General features: G+C 36.2%; 1 protein-coding gene and 1 non-coding gene across 2 annotated transcripts; one reads left to right on the forward strand and one right to left on the reverse strand.

Annotated features, from left to right (window-relative positions):
* Positions 1-22,379: 22,379 nt before the first annotated feature.
* LOC133779219 (uncharacterized) lies at positions 22,380-23,357 on the reverse strand. Its single transcript, XM_062219207.1, has 2 exons — positions 22,989-23,357; positions 22,380-22,820 (listed from the first exon to the last, which is right to left on the reverse strand). The coding sequence occupies exons 1-2, from the start codon at positions 23,355-23,357 to the stop codon at positions 22,380-22,382; spliced, it is 810 nt and encodes a 269-aa protein (XP_062075191.1).
* Positions 23,358-24,171: 814 nt separating this feature from the next.
* LOC133781209 (small nucleolar RNA R71) lies at positions 24,172-24,278 on the forward strand. The gene has a single exon (XR_009869998.1). It is a non-coding gene; the product is annotated as a small nucleolar RNA R71 (small nucleolar RNA).
* The last annotated feature ends 209 nt before the right edge of the window (positions 24,279-24,487 follow it).

Genomic DNA, 24,487 nt, shown 5'->3' on the forward strand with positions numbered 1-24,487 from the left:
GCTTGGTTGCGGGAACCGACGGTGATGAAGGTTACCGGGTCGATGCGGCCGGTTACCGGGAACTATGTTGCTGGGGGGAGTTGGTTAAGGAATTCAAAGAGTTTTAAAGGACTCAAAGATAGTAGGAACATCAAAACCTAGAGCAAGAACAACAAGAGGTAACAAGTTTACTTTTTATGGTTGTTATTGTATGGTTTTTATTTTTAAGCATTATTTTGTATATTTAATGCTTAAAGTTTCTTATTGGTAATGTAATAAGGCTATGGTAGTTGCTCTATAATTTTTATGATGCTTGTGTGTTGATTTTTGAAAACATGGACCAAAATCCCTAATGGTTTTGGTGAGAACCCTAAAACAAAATACAAGTTTTGAGCGGTGACTTCCATGGGGTCAAGCATCCACTATATATTGATTTTGTAAAATTTAATTATATTGTGATGTTTTTGAGATTGAATATATAAAATTGAGCTTTTGAAACACTAAAAAATGTTTTAAAATGAGTGAGTTATGCTATTTCAAAGTTTAGGTAAAAAGCTGTTTTTTCGTATTCTTAATTTCGGAACCAAGTTTGGACAGCCACTGTATAGAGGAAAATGAACCCAGTTTTTTCTAAAATTTGGTGAACATAATCTTGGCATAACCTAGTATTCTACTGTAAAATTTGGTAACAAAATACTGAACGGTTTAAAAGTTATTAAGTGCCAAAGTTTGGAAAATTTAAGAACTTGAAAATAAGGTCAGTTTTACCTCATTGTTGGAAAATAATTTCCCAATAATTGAATTGAGAAATTTTGGTAACAACTGGGTAAGTAAATTTCAAGTTATGTCCTAACAAAGTATGTAGTTAAAAATGTGAAAAATAAGGTTTTCACACTTAGTGTAAAAAAAAAAGATTTTGGCAAGCAAAAAAAAAAAAGAATAAGGTAAAAAATAAAATTTTTCTTATTGCAAGATAAAAACTTGGCAAGTCTTGAAAACATATTTTGACCTAAAATACCACTTTGAGTTTAGTGAGAATTATTTTTATAAAAGAATTTTTATTCTTTCTAAAAATAAAATAATTAATTTTTTAAAAAGTTGATAAATTAAAAGAGAGTTTAAAACCCTATATTTTGAGAAAATAATTATGTGAATTACTTTTCTAGTAAGTAAACTTGATTAATTGACTTAGGAAAAAATTAACTAGTCAAGAAGAGAAATTTTTAACGGTTTTCCTAATTATGATAAATTAGGCAATTATCTTAAAACAATTTTTAGAGATTAAAACCTTAAGAAAAATAAAAGGAAAATTAAGATTTTATTTTCTTGAAAAATAATTAAGGAATTTAATTAGTATTTTCGAGATATAATACCAGCTAAAATCTTTTATATATTTTACCAACTGTTGAAAGTACGGGTTAATAGCAGAACTTTTAAAGAATATATTTTTAGCGGATTGTGGGAAAATACTATTGTGATACCAGAGCCTAGGTATCGAGACCATAGGGTAGGTCTCCCCGAGACTTATGTTTAGTCTCAAATAATTTTGTATGAATTTCCTTAATGGGTTTAAAACCAAATAAGGATCTTTAATCCTTTCAAATGATTTTTAAAATGACCAAAATGCCCAAAATAATATTAATGAATTATAAAGTGCCATAATTAATCCGAGTATACTGTATGGATAATTACAGTATTGGCTAAGCATAACTGGATTATACATTGGAGGGTGAAATCTTGCTGAGAGCAAAGGACTCCAAGTAAGTCAACTTCTATTGTGTGGCTGCAACATGAAACAACTATTGTATTGTATGTTCGTATAAAGACACATGCACATATATACACTGTCGTGGAAAGTTGCTTAGAGACGTTAGTCTAGTGGGTGCTGATTTAGAAAATATGAACGGTAGATATCCGTCATATCCTAGACGGCTGATCCCCGTCACACTGCTTGATTTTATTATGTCCGGTTCATTACCGCGACGAGTGGCCAAGAGGTGAGGATTACTGGTTTAAACCTAGGGGCGCCAAAATGAATGGGACCTAGGGGCCCTCATGCTTACTTAATCAGTGAACAGTTAGAACCCGAGCAAGTGCTCTGATAAGTTATTCTGGGATAGTAGCCTGGAATATTGGCCATTCAGTTAGAGTGCCTAAAGATTCTAGGGGTTGCCAAGTTTTAGTGAGGCTGAACACCCTAGGGGAAACTGCTCACCAGCACCACTGATTAACATAGAAGTCTCTGTAAACCTTTGTAACTTCGATTACACTCTTGGATAGGTAGTGATGCCCTAGGTAACTTGATGGTTACCCTTGTGAGGGATTTACTCTTGGATAAGTAGGGATGCCCTAGGTAACGTTATAGTTACCCTTGATGGGGATATTTATTGGCTAGATCTTAGTGTTGAGACTCGGTTCTCTCTTACAGATTAGCATTTATGTTGGAGGGCATGTTACGCCTGAATTGTTGGAAATTGTCGAGCGTTGGTCTCGAATTATATTGTTATATATTATATCTGCTTGCTCTGGGATTTTCTGAGTGTAGGGATTTATAGGTGTATTGAAATAGTTGTGATATATTATCTTTGCTTGCTCTGGGATTTTTTGAGTGCAGGGATTTATCTGGTTAGAGGAAATATTTTGCCATTGGTTATCAAGCATGACCATAAGTTTGCCAGGACGCTTTTGCGTTCTTGAAATTGATTGCGTAAGGTCAGGATGGATCTGGAACCCTAATATTTGTGATCTATTGTGATCTGTGGACAGTAACTTTGTCAATGACCACTTGTCTTCTCTGAATGTGTTTGTTTTTATAGTTGAACTTACTAAGTGTTTTCACTTACGTAGTTGTTTACTATTGTAGGGAAGAACAAGGGCAAGGCAGAGCAGTGATCACTGGAGTCTACCTTATGAATGTACATGTGGACCGACCTTTTTGGAAAGAAATTTTGTTTTGGAAATGTTGTGTTATTTTCATATACTAGGCTCATTTTACTATTCATAAAATATGTTTTTATTAAATGTTAAGTATGGCCATAAAAATTTTTGAAAGGTTTTTTTTATACGGGTTTTTGAGACATTTTCTTAAATGAAAATATTTATATTTCTACATTATTGAGTCTTGAAAATCTGGGACATTACAATATGTACAATAGGAGTGTAATTGGAGTAAGACAAAGACCCCTATATAGGTGCCTAACGCGCCATAGAAGCAAAATTTTTTTGAGGAAAAGGTATATACTAACCTCTGGCCCCTACCCTCCTACGAAATATGGAAGAGATATGCTTGCATCATTAACAAAGGATGACATACCTAGGTGTATGTATTGTGGTCCTTGGATATACGAGCATAGACCCCTGTATAAGTGCGGAATGGAACCTATGAAATTGCGGAGATGGGACACTTTCTATTCCCTACAATGCAAGCACGGGACAAGGGAAAATAAGTAGAAAAAAAAGGGTGGTGGAATTTTGCTTAAAGGGGTTGAAATTACCACAAGAAATTCTTCTATGGAGGATGGATCCTTGGAGCCCTTGGAAGTAACTTCAAAGAATTACCACTAGGCTATGTAATCTTTATTGGAAGGAAACAAGTCCAAGCCTTGGGTATTTATATGAAGAGCCAAAGCTTCATAGCCCTTGGATCAAATTCAAAATGAAGAGTGGAGATCAAAGGTAATGACAGCCTTGTGATCTGCACTTGGGAATGGTTGGCTCTCATTAAGTCTTAAGGACACACTTGGATCACCACCAAAGTTAGTTGGTTTTTATTCTTCGTTATAAACTACAAAGAAACACAACCCCAAGGTTCATTTTGTGTTTCTTCATTCACCACAAGATAGCACACCAAGGATGAGAATTCCATACTTCTTAATGTAAAGTGAGGCCTCAGTGTTATACATATCACATAAGGAATGTGAAAGGAGACTACAAGGACACTTCAAAGTGTACTTGTAATCTCGGGGGGCAAGTGTGAATATGGGTTATTGTCCCCTCAATCAGCATGTGCCAAGCCACTAATTTAGACCTCAAGAAAGGAAGGTCTCTCAGACGAGAGTCTGAGAAGGGCATCCCCGAGCGACTAAGTGTCGAGATACAAGGGGCTCACTATATGAGGCACTTCCTCAAAGATGCCCGCATGAACCCCCGAGACCCAAGGGCCACGCTATGCGGGACCCATCTCGTGTACGCACCCATCAACTAAGGAATTAGAAAATGCACCTACTTACGTTCTTGTCCCCTGGGACCACCATATATCAGGGGCCATTAGAGCTCAGCTATAAATAGACCTCCACCCCTTAGACTAAGGGGTTAGAAAATACAATGTGTACTAAGGCTATTGAGTAATATATGAGCATATTTTCTCCATTGTTGTTCAAAGCTTTTCTTCTTCAAGTTTTCTCTAAGTTCATAATTTTCTTATATATATCATTGAATTTTTAGATTTAATATCTTTGACGAGTTTTCACCGTCAATACAACCAAAGTTTCAAAAGTAGTCGGCCTAAGCGGAAAAATCAGACTCATAACCTAAGTCCCTCAAAATAACTTAATTGTGGCAGCTGAGCCGACCCAATATGTATGCGCCACTCCACAGACCTCCAACTCATGGCTAGCTATTATTAGCTTGCGCTTACCTACACTATAGAGCAACCATGAGCCAAGGCTCACCAAGAAAACCTCACATGGCATAAGAAATATCCAATAAATCATAAGCAATAAAGAACATGCTTCAACAATAATAAATGCATCCATTCTAATCATATAAATCATAAACATGTTTCATAGTTTACAATTATTTTTATTTCAAACACATGAACTATTTCCATGGCCCAGCCAAATAGCCTTGCCGAATGGCCAAACCAAGCGAGGAGCGCACTCCAGAAAAAACTTACAGTCCATGTCAGGCGAGTGCGGACAACACCCTCAAATTGACCCTGCCTTCACGGCCCATGTTACGCACGATTGCTAACCGGCCCACGTTACACACGATTGCCGAAAAAAAAATTGTACCAATCATCTATAGATAAAACAATGCTCAAATGAATAGAAAACAATCAACTCTATGTGCATATGCCAGTTTTCTTACCTCAAGTCCCATGCAGAAGATGAAACGACCCTAAGTGCGATCATTTCTTCGAGCCTTACAAAAATCCTAGTCATAACATAAATGGTATACTTATCAAAAACTATAACTAATAACGCACTCAAAGACTAAACCCTAGCTCTCGGGACATCCAAGTCCACCCAACCGGGTAGTGGAATTGTCCCTCAAGCCCCCGAGCCTAATGTCCAAAACCCTGACAAAATTGCAGCCTGAAAAATACATTTGTACCGCGGGGCCCTCCTAAAGGGTCGCTACGCCACAAAGGTCAGAGACCAACCTTGAAAAAGAACATGCATTAGCGTTGCGAGGCCACAGAGGTCAGAGGGAAAACCCTGCCCTCGAGGAAACACATCTGCACTGCGATGCTCACCCAAAGGTGTCGCGGCACCACCGTGACAAACCTAGAACCTGCATTTTTCTCCTGCGATTTCAAACCCCAAAACCCAGCGAAATGACTCAAAATTGACCCCAATCCAACTAGGCAACAAAAAAACAACACCAAAACAACATAAGCACTCCCAATAACATCTTAAACCTAACAAATGAAACACTTAGGATCAAAGTTCAATGGCATCATCAAGAACATATGGAAACAATAGGAAAAATCCAAACTAACCTCAACACCATGCTGCAAATCTTAATTCTAGGGAATAATTGTGCTTGCCAACATTTGCTAACCTCAATAAGAAGCTGCAATTTTCCTTAAGGCAACCACAATTCCCAAGCTTCAATCCTATTCTTGTGTGTTCTTAGCAAGTGTTGAGGAAACTAGAAGGGAGAGAGAGGGGGGGGGGGGAGAGAGAGAGAGAGACTACACCGGTGTGTGAAGTGCTCAGCACTTGACTCCATTAACTTAGCCTAATGGTCAAAAAGACCATTTTGCCCCTACCTCCAATAAACTTCTTAATTTACCTGAAGGGCATTTTGGTCATTTGTCCAAATTCTCATTAAACCTCAAATTATACATATAATCTCCAAAGTAGTCAACTATTCCATCAAATTCAATTATTCCACTAATTTATCCTCATTGTGACTTTTCAGCTAAAATTGCTCGAAAGGATCCACTCCTGCCGAATATAACAAATATATCCACATAAAAATGTGGTCTCAAGCATATAGCACACTTAAAATACAAATATATCCATAATGGGTCAAAATTACGAAAATACCGCTCTTTAGCAAAAGCGGATATTTGAACACATTTAATACACATAATCATGCATACTCATTTATATGATAACATGATTCACATAGTTGCCCCACGTGCCATCCTAACTCACTAATCAAATTACTTAACTCATTAGGAGTTTTGGGACGCTACAACGTTGAGATCAATAGCTACAATTTTTAATTGTTGAACGCAATAGCGATAGCTATTATCTAACGACGTTGGTCCTTATGCCTACAACTTTTACCTATTGCCATAGAGTCGCGCTAAGAAATTACGACAGTAAACTCCGTTGAGTATCGTGGTTGGGAGTCAGGAAAGCAAAGAGAAAGTCGTAAAAAAGAATAAAGTGATCTCATTTAACAATCAAAGTCTATCCATAACATAACAATAACGTTATTTAGACATTATCATGCTTACATAGCTATGTTACACACCCAAGAACCCCTTTGGATGAGTCATGCAACAAGTAGCTTTATTCCATAATTCAATAGTATATCATTCCCATAAATCAAACTTAACCTAATACCAACACTAAACAACCTTAAAAAATGACCAAAAATACCTTAAGTTGATGTGTAGGCCAAACCACTATGAAGCATCACCACCTTATAAATTTTAAATCCTAGCCATAAGTATCAGGCCTCTCCAATAACAATCAAAAGAACAAGAAGAGAATGAACTTGAAGACTAAACCATAAAAGCAACGTTTTACCTTAAACCTTGCGTCCAAACCCGAGCCCTAGGTCTTTGAGCTCCAACTTTCTGTTTCCACTCTCTCTTCTTTTTCTTTCTATCTTCTCCTCTCACCCACCTCTCTTTCTTTCTCTCTTGTGTTGTGAGAAAAATTTAGAGCTTCAACTATCTATTTACAGGCTACAAGGCCACCCATCTACACTTTCATCAAATCCTCTCAATAAATGTTGAGTGATTCAAATCTTCCATCAAATAGCCTAATTGATTCACATTTCCAATCAAATATTAACTAGTTAAATCTCCATCCATCACCCTCTAAATGCTAATTGATCTTAATTTCTAAATACCATTCATACATTTGATTCCATTCTCATATACGATCATAAAAATTTACGACCCTATCATATTCCTTATACCAAGTTCATGATTCCATATCAAATCACCATGATTCCCAAAAATCATCTTCCTTATCCCCTTAATTTTTGAAAATCACGTATAAATGGAAAGAACAATTACTCTTTGACCATCCTTCATTGTTTTGATATCAATCACACTTAATTAATAGTAATCCCTTAGTAATTTAAAAACTAGTTTAGTAAGATACCTTAAGTTACCAACTTAAGCTTTAAGTCAACTAGAATAATTCTCAATCAAATCATAATCACCTTAATTCAAATCATAATCACCAAGATTGTCATCTTTTCTTCTCATTGATTATCAAACAACTCAATGTGATCAGATCTTGATCCATTCACACCACACACCCAGGGCATTACCCCACACACACATATGCACACATTTATCACATATACTTAATTAAAACTACAAATAAATATATAAATAAAATAAAGAGAATAATCAATTGAAATAAGTAAATAAAGTAATAAATAATTAAATTAAAATTGTGTGTCCAGATATTACAATTTTTTAGTTTTATATTTTCCTATTTTTTTAAACTGTATCCCCCAATCCAATGTTGATCAATAGTTAAATCTAATAACATGTCGTATAGTTGTTGTAAGAAAGAGCAAAAATAAGGAAGCAAAAATTAAAATAGCTAGAAGAAGCATTTTCTCACCTAGGTGTAAATTTTGTTTCTCTTACATGTAACACCCTAATTTCTTGAAGCCTTAACTAACTGTTACCATAATTGATTTTGAAATAAAAAATACCCCTTTTTTTTATAGAAAATAAATCGTAAATACAAACCAAACAATTAAAAAGAATGAAACTCCGTAATTTTGTAGTTATCAAAAATAAAGTTTGATAAACAAACTTTTAATCCAATCATAAAACTAAATCATCATACAAAAAATACTTAATAAATTTTCTTAGTAGGCCCGGTCCCTTATGGTTGTTACATCCTTGACATGTACGCCCTTCGCCAAAGCTCTCCAACTAATTGCGTTGTAACCACATCTTTGCCATTACATGCAGCATAGAGTATCCATAAGACAAAGCCTAGCAAGAAGAGCTGTGTAGGACACAACCCCATAAACTTAACCAAGAATTTAAATACATAATAATAAAGACAAACATAACATAAAAGGAAATATTGTAACCCAAGTTGAGTTGGACAAGTGTCATATAACGTAAGCATGCAATTTCAACATATCATAAGCATGTAGTTTTGTAACGTAGACATGCATTTTAAAACGTAAGCTTGCCACGCAGTTATCACATATACACACAAAACTCATAAACCACAATTACATATGAGCTATTAAACATAATCATACACTAGCATATCCACACATTAACATAAACATATTGTATAAGACAAATTCTACCAAAGAGTACATCAGGCGTACACCCTGTGTGCAAGTGTCCACTCTTCTAACCTCAAAAGCAGCAGCGATCCACACACCATAATGGCTCTCTTCAAGTATCCTCAACGAGCCTAAACATATTACATAAAATCAAAATTTTAAAACCTCAAAATAAAATACACTCATATTCTTTTTAAGGCTAAGTCATCTCCACAATACCTTTAAGAAAGTCTTAAAACTCTACTACATATGTAACGACCCAAATTCGCTAATAAGGCTTAAGGGCCTTGATTAGTGTGCCTGGAGGGCATAATGGGAATTATGTGTGAATTTAATGATTAAGATGCATGATTATGATTTATAGCATGTTATATGACTATTTGAGTATTTGAGATGCATGACTATGTGTATTATGTTATGTGATTTGTACCACGTGGGTGTGGTGATATCAATGTGATGCACGTGCCGAGACGGTCCTAGAGGGCTAGATAACTCAAAGTCACAACAGGATTTTATACCCGGCTTGGGAGGAGTCTAGGGGTATTTTGGGGGTTTTGTAATTTAGCTTTTGTGAGATAATTGTAACTGGTAATTTGGTAACTTATGTAACTGCTAGTAACCATAGAGAGTAACAGGTTTTGTTGGAGAAATGGTAGAATTGTAATGTAAGTAAAAGGACAAGAGTGCCCTTGAGGTTTAGTTAGGAAGGGATATTAGTGGAGGGATAAGGTGGTCTTTTGGCAGTGGTTTAGATGGCTTTGGCTGAGGGAAATGGATATACACGATTCTTTTATGCTAAGTGGAACTGAAATTAAGATTTGGAAGGCTAGAAAAATCAAGAAGGAAAAAGGGAGAATTAAGAACCTAGAAGGCAAAGTGGAAGAGGAGTTGAGGTGTGTTCTTTGAGGCTAGTAAAGGGCTTAAGGGGGTGGAATCAAACACAGATCAAGGTCTACACTGAGGTAAGGATTTAGTCCCTGTTTTGTTAAGTTCTGAATTTGATTTTGGAAGGAATTGAAAGATAGCCATGGCTTGTTTTGCATGGGAATTCAGCTGGTTTGTCAAGGGGAAATTCAGTTTAAAGCTTGGATTGGAGGAAGCTCAAGTTGAATTTCTGATTGAGGTAAGGGTATTAAACATGTTTGAAATCTCATAGCTGTTATGGTTTAAGAATCTAGAGGTCTGGTTTGCATTTTTCTCAAGTTTTGGTTTAAGTGTTTGAATCTGAAACTTAAGTATGAATTCTGGGAGTGGTTGTGTAATTAAGCTAGATTATGATGTTTATAGGTTGTTGAATGGTTTATTTGGGGTTTTGAATTGGTTTTGGGGCTTAGGTATGAGTTTGGAATGATTTGGAGTGGTTTGGGTTCGGGAAAAACGCAAGGAAAAACCCAGATTTCTGGGCTCGCGAAGGAGCGCCGCGGCCCTGTTCTTGGGCGCCGCGGCACAAGGATGATTCTGGGCAGAGCAAGCTCTCTGACTTTCTGGGCACCGTGGCCCTATAGGGCAGCGCCGCGGTGCTAGGCCAATTTCAGAGCATGGGATTTTGCAATTTTGAGCCTTTGCTCCAGGGGTTCGGGGGATGTCTTCGGTGCACTGTTTTAGGGATTTGGGGGATTCCGAGAGTGTGGGATTGGTTCCGGGAAGTAGTTTTGGATTGGTTAGTGATAAAGCATGTTTCATTTGTGTTGTGACTAGGTCTTTGGAGAGGCTCGGGGTAGAGGACCGTGCTCGCGGCTTTGAGGCATCGGAAGCTAGTGAACTGAAAGGTAAGAAAACTGCACCCGGTTGTATGATTGTGATGGGACTAAGTGCTCCCGAGAATTGTATCGTGTCAATGTTGGTATTACGCCATGGGACATGTAAAAGCCATCTAAGAGTGCCGTACATGATATTAGCGCACAGGGCGCGGATTGGCCACTGGTAGCCAAGGACAACGGGATAACGGAGGGAGCAGCCTGAGGGTTCTAGCCCTAGTTATCATTTGTGAATTGTAAATGATATGAATTGATATGCCTAGTATATGGAATACTTGATTATACTGATTGATGATATGGTTGAGATTATGTAATGCAATGTGAGATATTGACTTGTTTGCTAATTGCTTATGCTCCGTTGTTGTTGTGTTTTCTTGCTGGGCCTTGGCTCACGGGTGCTACGTGGTGCAGGTAAAGGCAAGGGCAAGCTGGACCAAGCCTGAGATGGAGAGCTCTGAGGTGGAATGTACATAGCCAGCTGTTCGATCACCATGATCGAGGAGTGAGTCAGGACAGGGATTACCTAACTGCTTGTTTTGCCTTAGTATGGCTGGTTATTGTACCTGAACCTTATAACTTTTGTAAACGGCCTTTAAACTGATATTTTTAGGATCATGTGTAAATAAATAATGTTTCTTAATGAAAATGTGGCTTTTGAGACCAAAACATTTTAAACCCTAGTTCTTTTATAGTTTCGATGACACGCTTTCAATTTATTGACTTGATTAGCAAGTCTGGCACTTTATAGACACACAGTGTAACGGTCTTGGCTATCCAGGGCGTTACAACATACAACTCCAAAAAGGTACAAACTTATATCTAAGGGTTTTTTAAAATCCTAAAAAATACGTGTTTCTGAGCAACAAATGTGGTCGCGCTCACAGAGCGCCAGGGCTATTCATCCATGTAGCACGGTCGCACTAGGCCTTTTTTTTGGATATCGCAAAACTTCGACCCCAAATCGTCAAATCAGCTATCCTAACATGTTTTTATCCCTTGGAACCAATACACAACAATGCTAAACTGATAATAAACATTCATAATCCCAAAAACAATTAAAAGCATCTCAAAACTTCAAAAATCTATATCTAACAAAACTTTAAACGTTAAGGTTTGAACACTTACAAACCAAAATCCAACCACAAAACTTAGATCTTGTCGTCTATAAGATCTCCTAGCACTTCAATAACCCAGTTTGACGATCTCCTCCAAAAATTTAGGCTTTAAGACTCAGATCAAGAATGAGAGAATTGTTCTTGGTCTGTTTTCCTTTCGTATATCGCAAAACCAAATGTCTGAGGAATTTGTATGACATCTAAACGTACTCTCTTTATTACTCATTTATATTTTGTAATGACCAAAATTTTCAAGACTTGATAATGCAGAAATATAAATGTTTTCATTTAACAAAATGTCTCAAAAACCCGTATAAAAAAAACTTTTTAAAAAATCCGTACGGCCATACTTAACATTTAATACAAACAAATTTTATAAAGAGTAGAGTGAGCCTAAACGCCTTCCCAAAAGGTCGGTCCACAAGTACATTCACAAGGTAGACTCCAGCGCACACTACTCTGCCTTGCCCTTGTTCTTACCTACAACAAGAAACAACTAGGTAAGCGAAAACGCTTTGTAAGTTCAACTTTAAAATAAATGCATGCAGAGATTTAGGGTTCCAGATCCATCCGAACCCTACACAATCAATTTAAAGAACGTAAAAGCATCTTGGCAAACATATGGTCATGCTTGATAATCTATGACAAATTATTTCATATAAACAGATAAAATCCTGCACTTAGAAAATCCCAGAACAAGCAGATATATTATATCACAACTATTTCTAATCAACAAATAAATCCCTGCACTTAGAAAATCACAGAGCAAGCAGATATAATATATCACAATTTAATTCGAGACCAACGCTCGACAACTTCCAACAATTCAGGTATAACACACTCTCCAACATAAATGCTAATTTGTAAGGGAGAACCGAGTCTCAACACTAAGATCTAGCCAATAAATATCCCCATCAAGGGTAACTATCGTGTTACCAAGGGCATCACTACTTATCCAAGAGTAAATCCATCATAAGGGTAACCATCAAGTTACCTAGGGCATCACTACTTATCAAAGAGTGTAATCAAAGTAACACGATTTTACCGAGACTTCAATGTTAATCAGTGGTGCTGGTGAGCAGTTGCCCCTGGGGTGTTCTGCCTCACTCAAACTTGGCAACCCCTAGGTTCTCTAGGCACTCTCACTGAATGGTCAATATTCACGGCTATTATCCGGGAATAACTTATTAGAGCACTTGCTCGGGTTCTAACTGTTCACTGATTAAGTAAGCATGAGGGCCCCTAGGTTCCATTCATTTTGGCGCCCCTAGGTTTAAACTAGAAATCCTCACCTCTTGGCCACTCGTCACGGTAATGAACCAGAAATAATAAAATCAAGCAGCGTGATGGGGATCAACCGTCTAGGATATGACGGATATCTACCGTTCATATTTTCTAAATCAGCACCCAATAGACTAACGTCTCTAAGCAACTCTCTACGACAATGTATATATGTGCATGTGTCTTTATACTAACATATAATACAATAGTTGTTTCATGTTGTAGCCACACAATAGAAGTTGACTTACTTGGAGTCCTTTGCTCTCAGCAAGATTTCACCCTCCAATGTATAATCCAGTTATGCTTAGCCAATACTGTAATTATCCATACAGTATACTCGGATTAATTATGGCACTTTATAATTCATTAATATTATTTTGGGCAGTTTGGTCATTTTAAAAATCATTTGAAAGGATTAAAGATCCTTATTTGGTTTTAAACCCATTAAGGAAATTCATACAAAATTATTTGAGACTAAACCTAAGTCTCGGGGAGACCTACCCTATGGTCTCGATACCTAGGCTCGGGTATCACAATAGTATTTTCCCACAATCTGCTAAAAATATATTCTTTAAAAGTTCTGCTATTAACCCGTACTTTCAACAGTTGGTAAAATATATAAAAGATTTTAGCTGGTATTATATTTCGAAAATACTAATTAAATTTCTAAATTATTTTTCAAGAAAATAAACTCTTAATTTTCCTTTTATTTTTCTTAAGGTTTTAATCTCTAAAAATTGTTTTAAGAAAATTGCCTAAGTTATCTTAATTAGGAAAACTGTTAAAAATTCTCATCTTGACTAATTAATTTTTTTCGAAGTCAATTAATTAAGTTTACTTACTAGAAAAATAATTCACTTAATTATTTTCTCAAAATATAGGGTTTTAAACCCTCTTTTAATATATTAACTTATTAATAAATTAATTCTTTTATTTTTAGTAAGAATAAAGATTCTTTAATAAAAATAATTCTGACTAAACTCAAAGTGGTATTTTAGGTCAAAATATGTTTTCAAGACTTACAAAGTTTTCTTGCAATAAGAAATTTTTTACTTTTTTCCTTATGTTCCAAAATCTCATTTTTAGACTAAGTGTGAAAACCATATTTTTCACATTTTTAACTACATACTTTGTTAGGTCATAACTTGAAATTCACTTACCCAATTGTTGCCAAAATTTCACAATTCCATTTTTGGTATGCCATTTAGGTCTTTGTAAAATCTTAGGTCAAAATGAGCATTTTTGATTGGTGAAATAATATCCCAACAATGAGGTAAAAATGACCTTATTTTCAAGTCCTTAATTTTTCCAAACTTTGACACTTAATAACTTTCAAACCATTCAGTATTTTGTTACCAAATTTTGCAGCGGAATACTAGGTTATGCCAAGATTATGTCCACCAAAGTTTAGAAACAAATGGGTTCATTTTCCCTATACAGTGGCTGTCCAAACTTGGTCCTAAAATTAAGAATACGAAAAAAAAAACAATTTACTTAAACTTTGAAATAGCATAACTCACTCATTTTTAAACATATTTTAGTGTTTCAAAAGCTCAATTTGACCGCTTGGAAGTCACAGCATAAAACTTGTATTTTGTTTTAGGGTTCTCACCAAAACCAAAACCCTTAGGATTTTGGTCCCTATTTTCAAAAATCAACACACAAGCATCATAAAATTGTATAGCTACTACCATAGCCTTATTACATCACCAATAAGAAACTTTAAGCATTAAGTGTTCAAAATAATGCTTAAAATAAAACCCATACAATAACAACCATAAAAAGTAAACTTTTTACCTCTTGTTGTTCTTGCTCTAGGTTTTGATGTTCCTTCTAGCTTTGAGTCCTTCAAAACTCTTTCAATAACTTAACAAACTCCCCCCAACAACATAAATAGTTAGCTATTGAAAGACCTATGGTTAAAAACTTTACAAAGTCAAGTTTTTTTGAAACATTACCTTAGGGAAACCCTTCATAGACAAACGCTTAATGCTTCCAAGCCTTCTTAGTGTTCTTGAGGTTGAAGATGGGGAGAAAACTTGAGAGAGAGTTTTCAAAAAAAGATGAAATTAAAAGTGAGAGAGAGTGGTCGGTTTTAGGGGGGTTAGAAGGGTTTATACTTCTCTAAAATATCATAAAAACACTTGACTGCTTTACTATCCACTTGCCTATTTACCCTAATATTTAAAAATGGGGTTAAACTTAATTAATTTGGTCTACCCAATATTTTTCCCTCACATGGCCGACCACCCTTTATTTATATATGTGATTATATTTTATATATATATAAAGGTTAATAAATATTTCCTAAGAAGAAAAATCTAATTTGACTTCCTATAACATTTTTCACTCTTATTAAGTTTTAAAAAAAAAACTTAACACATAGTAATTAAATTAAATGTCAAATTAAATGTCTCTCATATTTAATTTAATTAATTACACAATAAATTTTAACCTAAGGTCCATTCATGCAATAAAATTCCCCAATTCGGTAAAATTAAGCATTTAACACAAAATGCCCTAAAATTTCCATTTTCCCTTAGGTTTATTATTTTTTACCAAACTTTAATTTTTATGAATGTATTTTATGCCCAAAATATATTTGCCATAGTTTTTCATTTTATTTTATGAGATTTTTACCTGATCAGGGTTTTGTGTCAGTCTAAGACCGAAAGTCTTATCTTGACTGTTAAATACAAAATTCATAATTTGGCTAGCAATAACTGGAAATAAATTCCAAACAAATATAATATTATTTAAAATAATATTCTTAACTCGGGGAAAACAATCCCGACCCAAGTTGTTTCAAGGAACCTAAAACGCAGGACGTTACTTATTTAATCTAATTTTAATCGTATAAAAACCAAATTACATTACTATCCCCAACCTCTAACTTTTCCTTAATAATTATTTATGCCCCTTATTGTAATTTCCTTTCAAAACTAAGAGTTTCAACTTCCCATAATTACACTTTCTATCAGAAAACCCATAATTCTACTTTGATCCCCATAACTCAATTTCTATCACACTTTGGCCCCTAATACTTGAAGAAACAAATCTGTGTGGATTGCCTAACGGAAAACATAAAATAAACATACACCATAAATCATGTATATCATAGTTCATATAATTAAACACATAAGTACATACAATTTACCATAATACCCTAACCCAAGCTATAATACCATAATACCCTTACTAGTAGAAACAGTTATTACAGCTATCCCCTCCTAAAAAAAATTCGTACTCGAAATTTACCTTAACAACTCTGGGTATTTCTCCATCATATATGATTCCAACTCCCACGTTGCATCTTCGGTAGAGTCATTTTCCCAATAGATCTTGACTAACCCGGTCGTTTTATTCCGTAAGATTTTTTCCTTCTTATAAAGAATCTGTATTGGCTTTTCTTCATATGATATGTCTGTTTGCATATCCAATGCCTCATAATATAAATTGTGAGATGGGTCTGAACATACTTGCCTAACATCAACACATGAAAGACATTATGCATGTTTGCTAGCGCTAGAGGCATGGCTAACCTATAAGCCACTTCCCCAATTCTCTCTAAAATCTCGAATGGTCCAACAAATTGAGAACCTAACTTTCCTTTTTTGTCAAATCTCTTAATTACTTTCATATACGAAACATGGAGCAATACATGATTTCCCACTTGGAACTCAACGTGCTTACGCTTAGGATCAACATAGTTCTTTTGTTAATCATGTGAAGCGATCATGTGGTCTCCTATCTTGGCAATAGCTTCATTTGCTTCTCGTACTGCCTCCTGGCCTAAATACTTATTTTCACCCATCTCATCTCAATGAATCGATGATCTACATTTCCTTCCGTAGAGCATCTATTATGGTGATTTCCCAATAGTCGACTGATAACTATTATTATACGAGAACTCTATCAATGGAAGGTACTTGCTCCATGATCCACCGAAGTTCAATACACAATTTCTAAGCATGTCTTCCAGAATATTCATCGTTCATTTCATCTACCCATCTATCTAAGATGGAATGTTGTAATCCTTCCCATAACTTACATGTAAATTTTGGGTCTCTATCTGACATGATTGACTTCGGTACTCTATGAATTATCACAATTTCCTACACATAAAGCTTTGCATACTGCTCTGCTCAGAACATTATTATGATAGGTATAAAGTGTGCCAAATTCGTGAATCTATCAATGATCACCCAGACTCAATGACGTTGCTTTGTGGTCTTAGGTAACCCCACCACAAAGTCCATGGCAATCTCTTCCCACTTCCATTCTGGAATGTTTAACGGTTGTAACAAACCAGAAAATCTTTGGTGCTCCACTTTGACTTCTGGCACGTGAGGCACCTTGTGAGATACTCCACTACATCCTTATTCATTCCAGGCCACAAATATAACATCTTCAATACTTGATACATCTTCATTGTCCCTAGATGTAAATAATAGCGAGTGGTATGCGCCCTCTATGGATCTCCTTCTTAACCTCTAAATCAGTTGGCACACATATGCATTCCTTATACATCACTGTTCCACAATTACGTAGTGTAAAATCTTCGTTATTCTCGTCTTGGATTCCTTTTTTATACTTTTGTATCTGCGGATCCTTATTCTGTTCTTCTCTAATTCTTTCTAACATAGTCGAATGTAGAGTAATCTTTGCTAATCCCCCTACGATTAACTCTACACCTGCTCCTTCAACTTCTTCCATCAACTTGGCAGATATATCTCTTATGGCCACTACTTGCCCTTGGCTTCTATGACTTAGGGCGTCACCTACCACATTTTCCTTTCCCGGATGATACAATATTTCATAGTTGTAGTCTTTGACTAATTCTAACCACTGTCGTTGCCTCATAACTCCTTTTGAGTAAAGAAGTATTTCAGGCTCTTATGCTCCGTATAAATTTAACATTTCTTCCCATAAAGATAGTGTCGCCATATCTTCAGTGCAAACACTACAGCTGCTAGTTCTAAGTCATGTGTTGGGTAACATTGCTCATACTCCTTCAGCTGTCTAGATTCATATGCAGTCACCTTCCTGCTTGCATCAAAACACAACCCAGTCCTTGTTTCGACACGTCACAGTACACTACGAACATCTCGTTATCTGTAGGTATCCTTAATATGGGTGTCGTATTAAGCCTATCCTTCAATTCTTGAAATCTTCGCTCATAGTCCTTAGTCCATACAAACTTGATGCCCTTTTTTGTCAGTTCTGTTAATGGAGTGACAATCTTTGAAAATCCTTCTACGAATTTTCAGTAATACCCTGCCAACCTATGAAAAATTCTCACCTCCGTAGCATTCTTTGCTTGTGACCAATCTTTTCCGGCTTCGATCTTTACTGGGTCCACCTTAATTCCTTCCTTACTAACAATGTGTCCTAAGAACGCCACTTGTGTCAGCCAGAATTCACACTTCTTGAATTTTGCGTACAACTGGTGTTCCTTCAACCTCTACAGTGTCAGCCGTAGATGTTCCTCGTGTTCTTCTTCATTTCGTGAATAGATTATAATATCATCTATAAATACTATCACGAACTTATCCAAGTAATCCATGAAGACTCTGGTCATGAGATCCATAAATGTCGTATGGGAATTGGTGAGTCCAAAAGTCATCACCAGAAATTCATAACGGTTGTACCTAGTATGGAATATTGTCTTCGGAATATCTTCCTCCTTCACCCTTAACTGGTGGTATCCCGACCTTAAGTCTATCTTTGAGAACACCGCCTTTCCTTGGAGTTGATCAAAAAGATCGTCTATCCTTGGCAAAGGATATTTTTTCTTGATGGTGACCATGTTAAGTTCCCTATATTCAATGCACATGTGCATTGATCCATCCTTCTTCTTTAAGAACAACACCGGTGCACCCTGTGGTGAGTAAATTGCCCTTATGAAACCTAGGTCAAGTAGTTCTTGTAGCTGAACCTTTAACTCATTAAGTTCAATGAGCGCCATTCTATATGGTGCTTTCGAGATTAGAATTGTTTTCGATGCTAGCTCAATCGTGAATTCAATTTATTTTTGTGGTGGAAATCCTGGTAAATCTTCCAAAAATAGATCCAATTAATCACGTATGCCCTCTTGTCTTCCGGTCTATGCGTTCCCATTTCTATTGTGTTAACCACACAAGCTAAGAATCCCATGCATCCATGCTGTAACATCTTCCCAGCTTCTAACACTGAAATGATTGGAATTCATAGTCTCATTGCTGTCCCCACAAATGCAAAAGGCTCCTCTCTGTCAGGGTTAAACACCACCATTTTTTTCTTACAATTGATGGTAGTGTTGTACTTCGCCAACCAATCCATTCAAGGATTATGCCAATATCATTCATATTGTTGTGCAAATATATATACGCAAGTGTATGTATCGCTAATAAGTAGAGTGTCGTTCCCACGAGGATTGATATTAATTACCAATAATTAACTCCTGACTCTAATTGATTTAAATGATAATTTCAGAATTATGAATTAAATAATTACTACTAAAATTAAAGAAAGCAATTAATCACTATAGCAATTCAAAGATAAGAATATGATTTAATTCAATAGATGTAAAAGTTAGGGTTTTAGTTTCATCAACCATCGACTTATGATTTCTATCCAATTTTCAATATTTCTTAATTCTATTGTGATAGCAGATTACAACGATTTATTATAGACTTGTTAGGATGTATAATTCCCTACAACATATTATTTCCTACATCTCTGTGGTAAATCAACATATTGCAGGCATTAAACACATAATCCCTAAACTACACAAATTATAGAGGTACTCTCGTCCAATATAAATTTGTGAATATCTACCTATAGCATAATTAGCCTTCTCTTCTCAGAGCCTAGGTTCAAATCATCTAAAACATGTAAATGGTGATCAGACATTCACAAGCATTAAGCATAAGATAAATAATTCACAATAGTAGAAAGAAACTCAGAAAAACTACATTAAGAAATCAAAAGCTTCAGGAAGAATCCACTAACACCCTAAAAACAAGATTAGTTCATGACAAACATAATGGAATCCATCAACATAGACAAAACAAATAGCAAAATCTCTTCCCCCAAACTAAATCTAAACATTGTCCCCAATTTTTAAAAAATAAAAGTAAAAGAAAAGAAACTTACCATAAAAGTTCAAAATGGTGGAGGCGGTGGCAGTTGATAAGGAAAAAACTGAGGTGGCTGTTGGAACGGGGCTACGTCTTCATTATTGTGAAGGGACCACCGATTCACCAACACATTGAGTTGGTCCACGTGAGCAATTTGATACTCACTTTGTTGCGCCAGATACTTCTGCATATGCTAATTTTGAGCAATCTGATAATTATTTTGTTGAACCAAATAGTTGAATTGGTTCTGCATAATCTGCATATATGGATCAAAAGTACCAGCTTCAGGTTGAACATGTGGCTGTGCAACTGGAACCTCATGCCTAAGCTCCTCAGGGAGATCACCCTCTAATTCTACTTCATTATCCTCATCACCCTCATCTTCTTCATCATTACTCCTTCATCTCTTATCAGTGGAACGCTGTCGAGGTGGTGGTGCTTCTAAGGAAGGTGGCTCATAATTAAGCACCCTATTTTTAGAAATTATAGACATAGGCTTCCTGACTATGTCACTTCCACTCATAAGAACTTCATACGTACGTCATAAATCAGTGATTAATGAGCCATGCCCTAACCCTACCGTAGTAGTCAACATGCTAATATCTCTCATACTTTTCCTAATAATTTGACCCACATCAATAGTCTTCCCATTCATAATTGCATACACAATTAACAACCTCTCCTTGTTAATATCAGACATGTGAGTAGTCGACATCAATCGTGCGCTCACAAAATGCACCCAAGCACGAGCCACATGATTCAACTGATAACGCCAAAGATACTTTGGAGCATCACCAACAATAGTAAAATGAGCCCCTGGTATACTCAAAGTTTCAGCCACCTCAATCCAATTAATGTCATCCCCATGAGCCCACTGATGATACTCATCTTCCTCTTGTTCATAAGTCGGCTTATTGTACAAAACAACAATGTTGTCTATGCCTACAGGAACCTTGACACCTCTCTCAAACACTTCTGTATTTTTCATCTCAACATAATTTACATAAAACTCTAAAACCACCAAAAAATTGGCGTGACTTACATCCTCCGCAACAAACATATCCTAACTCCTTCGTTGAATTTTTGCAAGAATCTCTTCATAAGTAGCATTTTCACATGGTTCTTCAGTATACTCAAAACCTCTCTCACTTATCAACCTTCGCTTACGTATCCTTTTATACCGATCAAAAGCTGCCTTACTCACAAATTTTGTAACATCATATTCTGGGGGTTGTTCAGGTTCCCTAGAGGAAGATGTTCTACTGGCGTACCTAGAGGATGATGCTCTAGAAAGATTTCTTTTAGGTCCCATGATATCCTACTAAAAATTTGACAGCACCTCCCCTATATTTTCAATATTCCCCAAACATTGCAATATACTAATAATAATCCCAAACAGTTCAAAATCACACCACAATGCTTCTCAATCCATACAATAATCCCAAAACTATAATCCCTTCAACATTGTCTTCAATATAAGGAAATCACCCAAAAAGAATTCAAATCCTTGTAGAAAAACTTACTTGACTGTGATAGACTCCTCTGGAACCCTTCAAATGCACCAAGTAACCAATAAATCTAAATTAGGACTCCAATGGATAGAATTTGAAAAAACATGGGTTTGAAAGTATTGGGAATTAGGGATTTGTATAGCAAAACAGGGAATTTGAGTGAAAAAAAAATACGTTTGGAGAATAAGATTTAAAGATTCAAGGTCTAAGAAGGGATTGGAAGAGAAAATTTATGGGTTGAAGGAGAGAAAATTTAGAGAGAAATCTTGAAAAAAAAAATTCAAAATGAAAGAAGTGACAAAAATAGATGGAGGCAGGCCCTCTTAAACCCTCGGATCCCATAAGCACCGCGACCCGTATCTTTAAATTTTTTTTATTAAATATATTTTTTTTCTTTTTTTTTCCGAGAAACCGATGCGGTGCCGCAGCCCTTCATCCACGTGTCGCAGCCCTTGCTCCATCCCGAGCCAACTCAAATTTTTCGGGTTTTGTCAGTGCCGCGGCCCTTGCTCCATGCGTCGACCCTCTCCTCAGTCTTCAACATATTTTCTTTTCAATATTTTTCACGATTTCCACGGTTCTATTACATTCAAAAATACTATAAAAAATAAAAACTAAAATAAAATAAAATTTCAAACGAAAACTAAAACTAAAAAAATAAAAACTAAAATTTTTCATAAACTTTAAAACTTAAAACAAATGAAAAGAAAAAATAATGATAAGCCTCTCAAATGCGCTGTCGTTAACATCATTTAGCCGAATGCTTCTTTTCTTTTATACTCAACTCGGATCAAGTCCTCCCCTTACATCCTTTAGAGCCACAGTAGCATGAGTTGGCCCTTGCTTCTTGTGCTTAGAAATTATCAGATCTTTCCCTCACTCATATAACATTCGAATTCTTTCATTAAAGTACTTTTTTAATCGGTTTCGCCCCTTTCTCATTTTGGTTTTCACTATGGAGATTTTCTTAGAGACTTCCAACTTGTTCCCTTCTTGGTTTACCACTTCAACTCTACAACAAGTTGGAATTTCTATTGCTGTAAAAACTTTAAATATAACTTCCTCTTTTTGTACTCGCAACTTTAACTCACCCTTTTGTACATCAATTAAAGCCCTACCAGTCGCCAAGAATGGTCTTCCAAGTATTATTGGAATATTTTCATCTTCCTCAATATCTAATACAATAAAGTCCGCGGGAAAGATGAATTTACCCACTTTTACCAATACATCCTCAATCACTCCATGAGGGTGATCAACTGATCTATCTGCCATCTGCAAAGATACCGTAGTTGGTCGAGCTTCTCTCAAATTCAACTTCTGAAAGATTGATAGAGGCATTAAATTCACACTAGCCCCTAAATCACATAAAGCCTTTATTCCTACTAAACCCCCTATAAAACATGGGATATTGAAACTACCAGGATCTTTAAGCTTTGGAGGTAGTTTCTTCTGCAGTATTGCACTGCACTCTTCAGTTAGTGCAACCGTATGATAATCCCCTAATTTCCTCTTTCTTGACAAGATTTCTTTCATAAACTTCACATAGCTGGGCATATGTTCTAATGCTTCTGCGAACGGTATATTAATATGTAGCTTCTTGAACACCTCTAAAAACGTCGTAAACTGCTTATCCATATTATGCTTGCGAAGCCTTTGTGGATATGGAATTCTAACATGATGGTCAATGCTCATTGGTGGTACCACTTTTTTCTTGTTCAGGTCTTCAGTAACCTTTTCTTCATTAGACTTCTCTTTCTTTGGAAGGTCTTCAATAACCTCCTCTTGTTCTGGACTAGTGACATGTTGATCCTCTATTTTCTTGCCCTTGTTTTCTACTGTAGGCCCCTCATACATAGTCCTACTCCTTAAGGATATTGTATTACACTGCTCTTTAGGATTAACTTATGTAGTGCTAGGCAAATTTACTTGAGCTCTATTAGACATTAAAGTAGCCAACTGCCCTATTTGAGTCTCCAGACTCCTTATGGCTGCCCTGGTTTCAGTCATAAATTGGTTGATTGCATCTGGTTGGGGTTCATCTGGTTTCATTGGCATTGGGTGTGGTGGTCTATTTTGTGGTTGATAATATCTAGGTGGAGGGTGAAGTTGTGCATGTTTTTGTTGATATGGTGGTCTATTTTGTGGAGGTTGATATTGTAGCTGAGGTGGAGGGTAAGGTTGTTGAGTGTTTTGATTATTGGACCAGGAAAAATTAGGATGGTTCTTCCAACCTGGGTTGTAGGACATGGACTTGGCATTATTGGGTTGTCTCTAGTAAGTCCCTATAGCTTGTACTTCTTCCATGGGCATGTTATTCATATCTAGAGCAGGGCATTGGTTGGGTGGATGGGTTGTACCACACAATTCACACAAGTTTTGAACTTGCATAGCTTGAGATGGGAGTGTAGTCTTTGGTAGTTTCTTTGTCAAGGCTACTACTTGAGCTGTAAGCATTGATATAGCGTCCAATTCCATCATTCCAGCCACCTTCTTTGATTGTCCCCTTTCAGTTGGCCATTGATAATTATTCATCCCCATCTCTTCTAATAGCTCATATGCCTCATTAGCACTCTTACTCATAAAAGCACCTCCTGCCGCAGCATCTATAATTGTTCTAGTTGTTCCATTCAACCCATTGTAAAAATTATGCACCAACATCCACTTTTCTATACCATGATGTGGACACTTCCTTAACAACTCCTTAAATTGCTCCCAAGAATCATACAGCGACTCCCCTTCCAACTAATAAAAATTATTGATCTCTCCCCTTAGTTTTGCAGCCTTCGCTGGAGGAAAGAATTTGGCAAGGAACTTCTGAGCTAACTCTTCCCATGTAGTGGTAGAATTTGCCTGTAAGGATATCAACCAACTCTTCGTCCTATCCCTCAGTGAAAATGGGAATAGCCTCAATCTTATAGCATCATCGCTCACCCCATTCATCTTGAATGTAGCACATAACTCCATAGAATTAGCTATATGTAAAT

Source organism: Humulus lupulus, chromosome 5 (assembly GCF_963169125.1).
Source record: "Humulus lupulus chromosome 5, drHumLupu1.1, whole genome shotgun sequence".
NCBI lineage: Eukaryota > Viridiplantae > Streptophyta > Magnoliopsida > Rosales > Cannabaceae > Humulus > Humulus lupulus.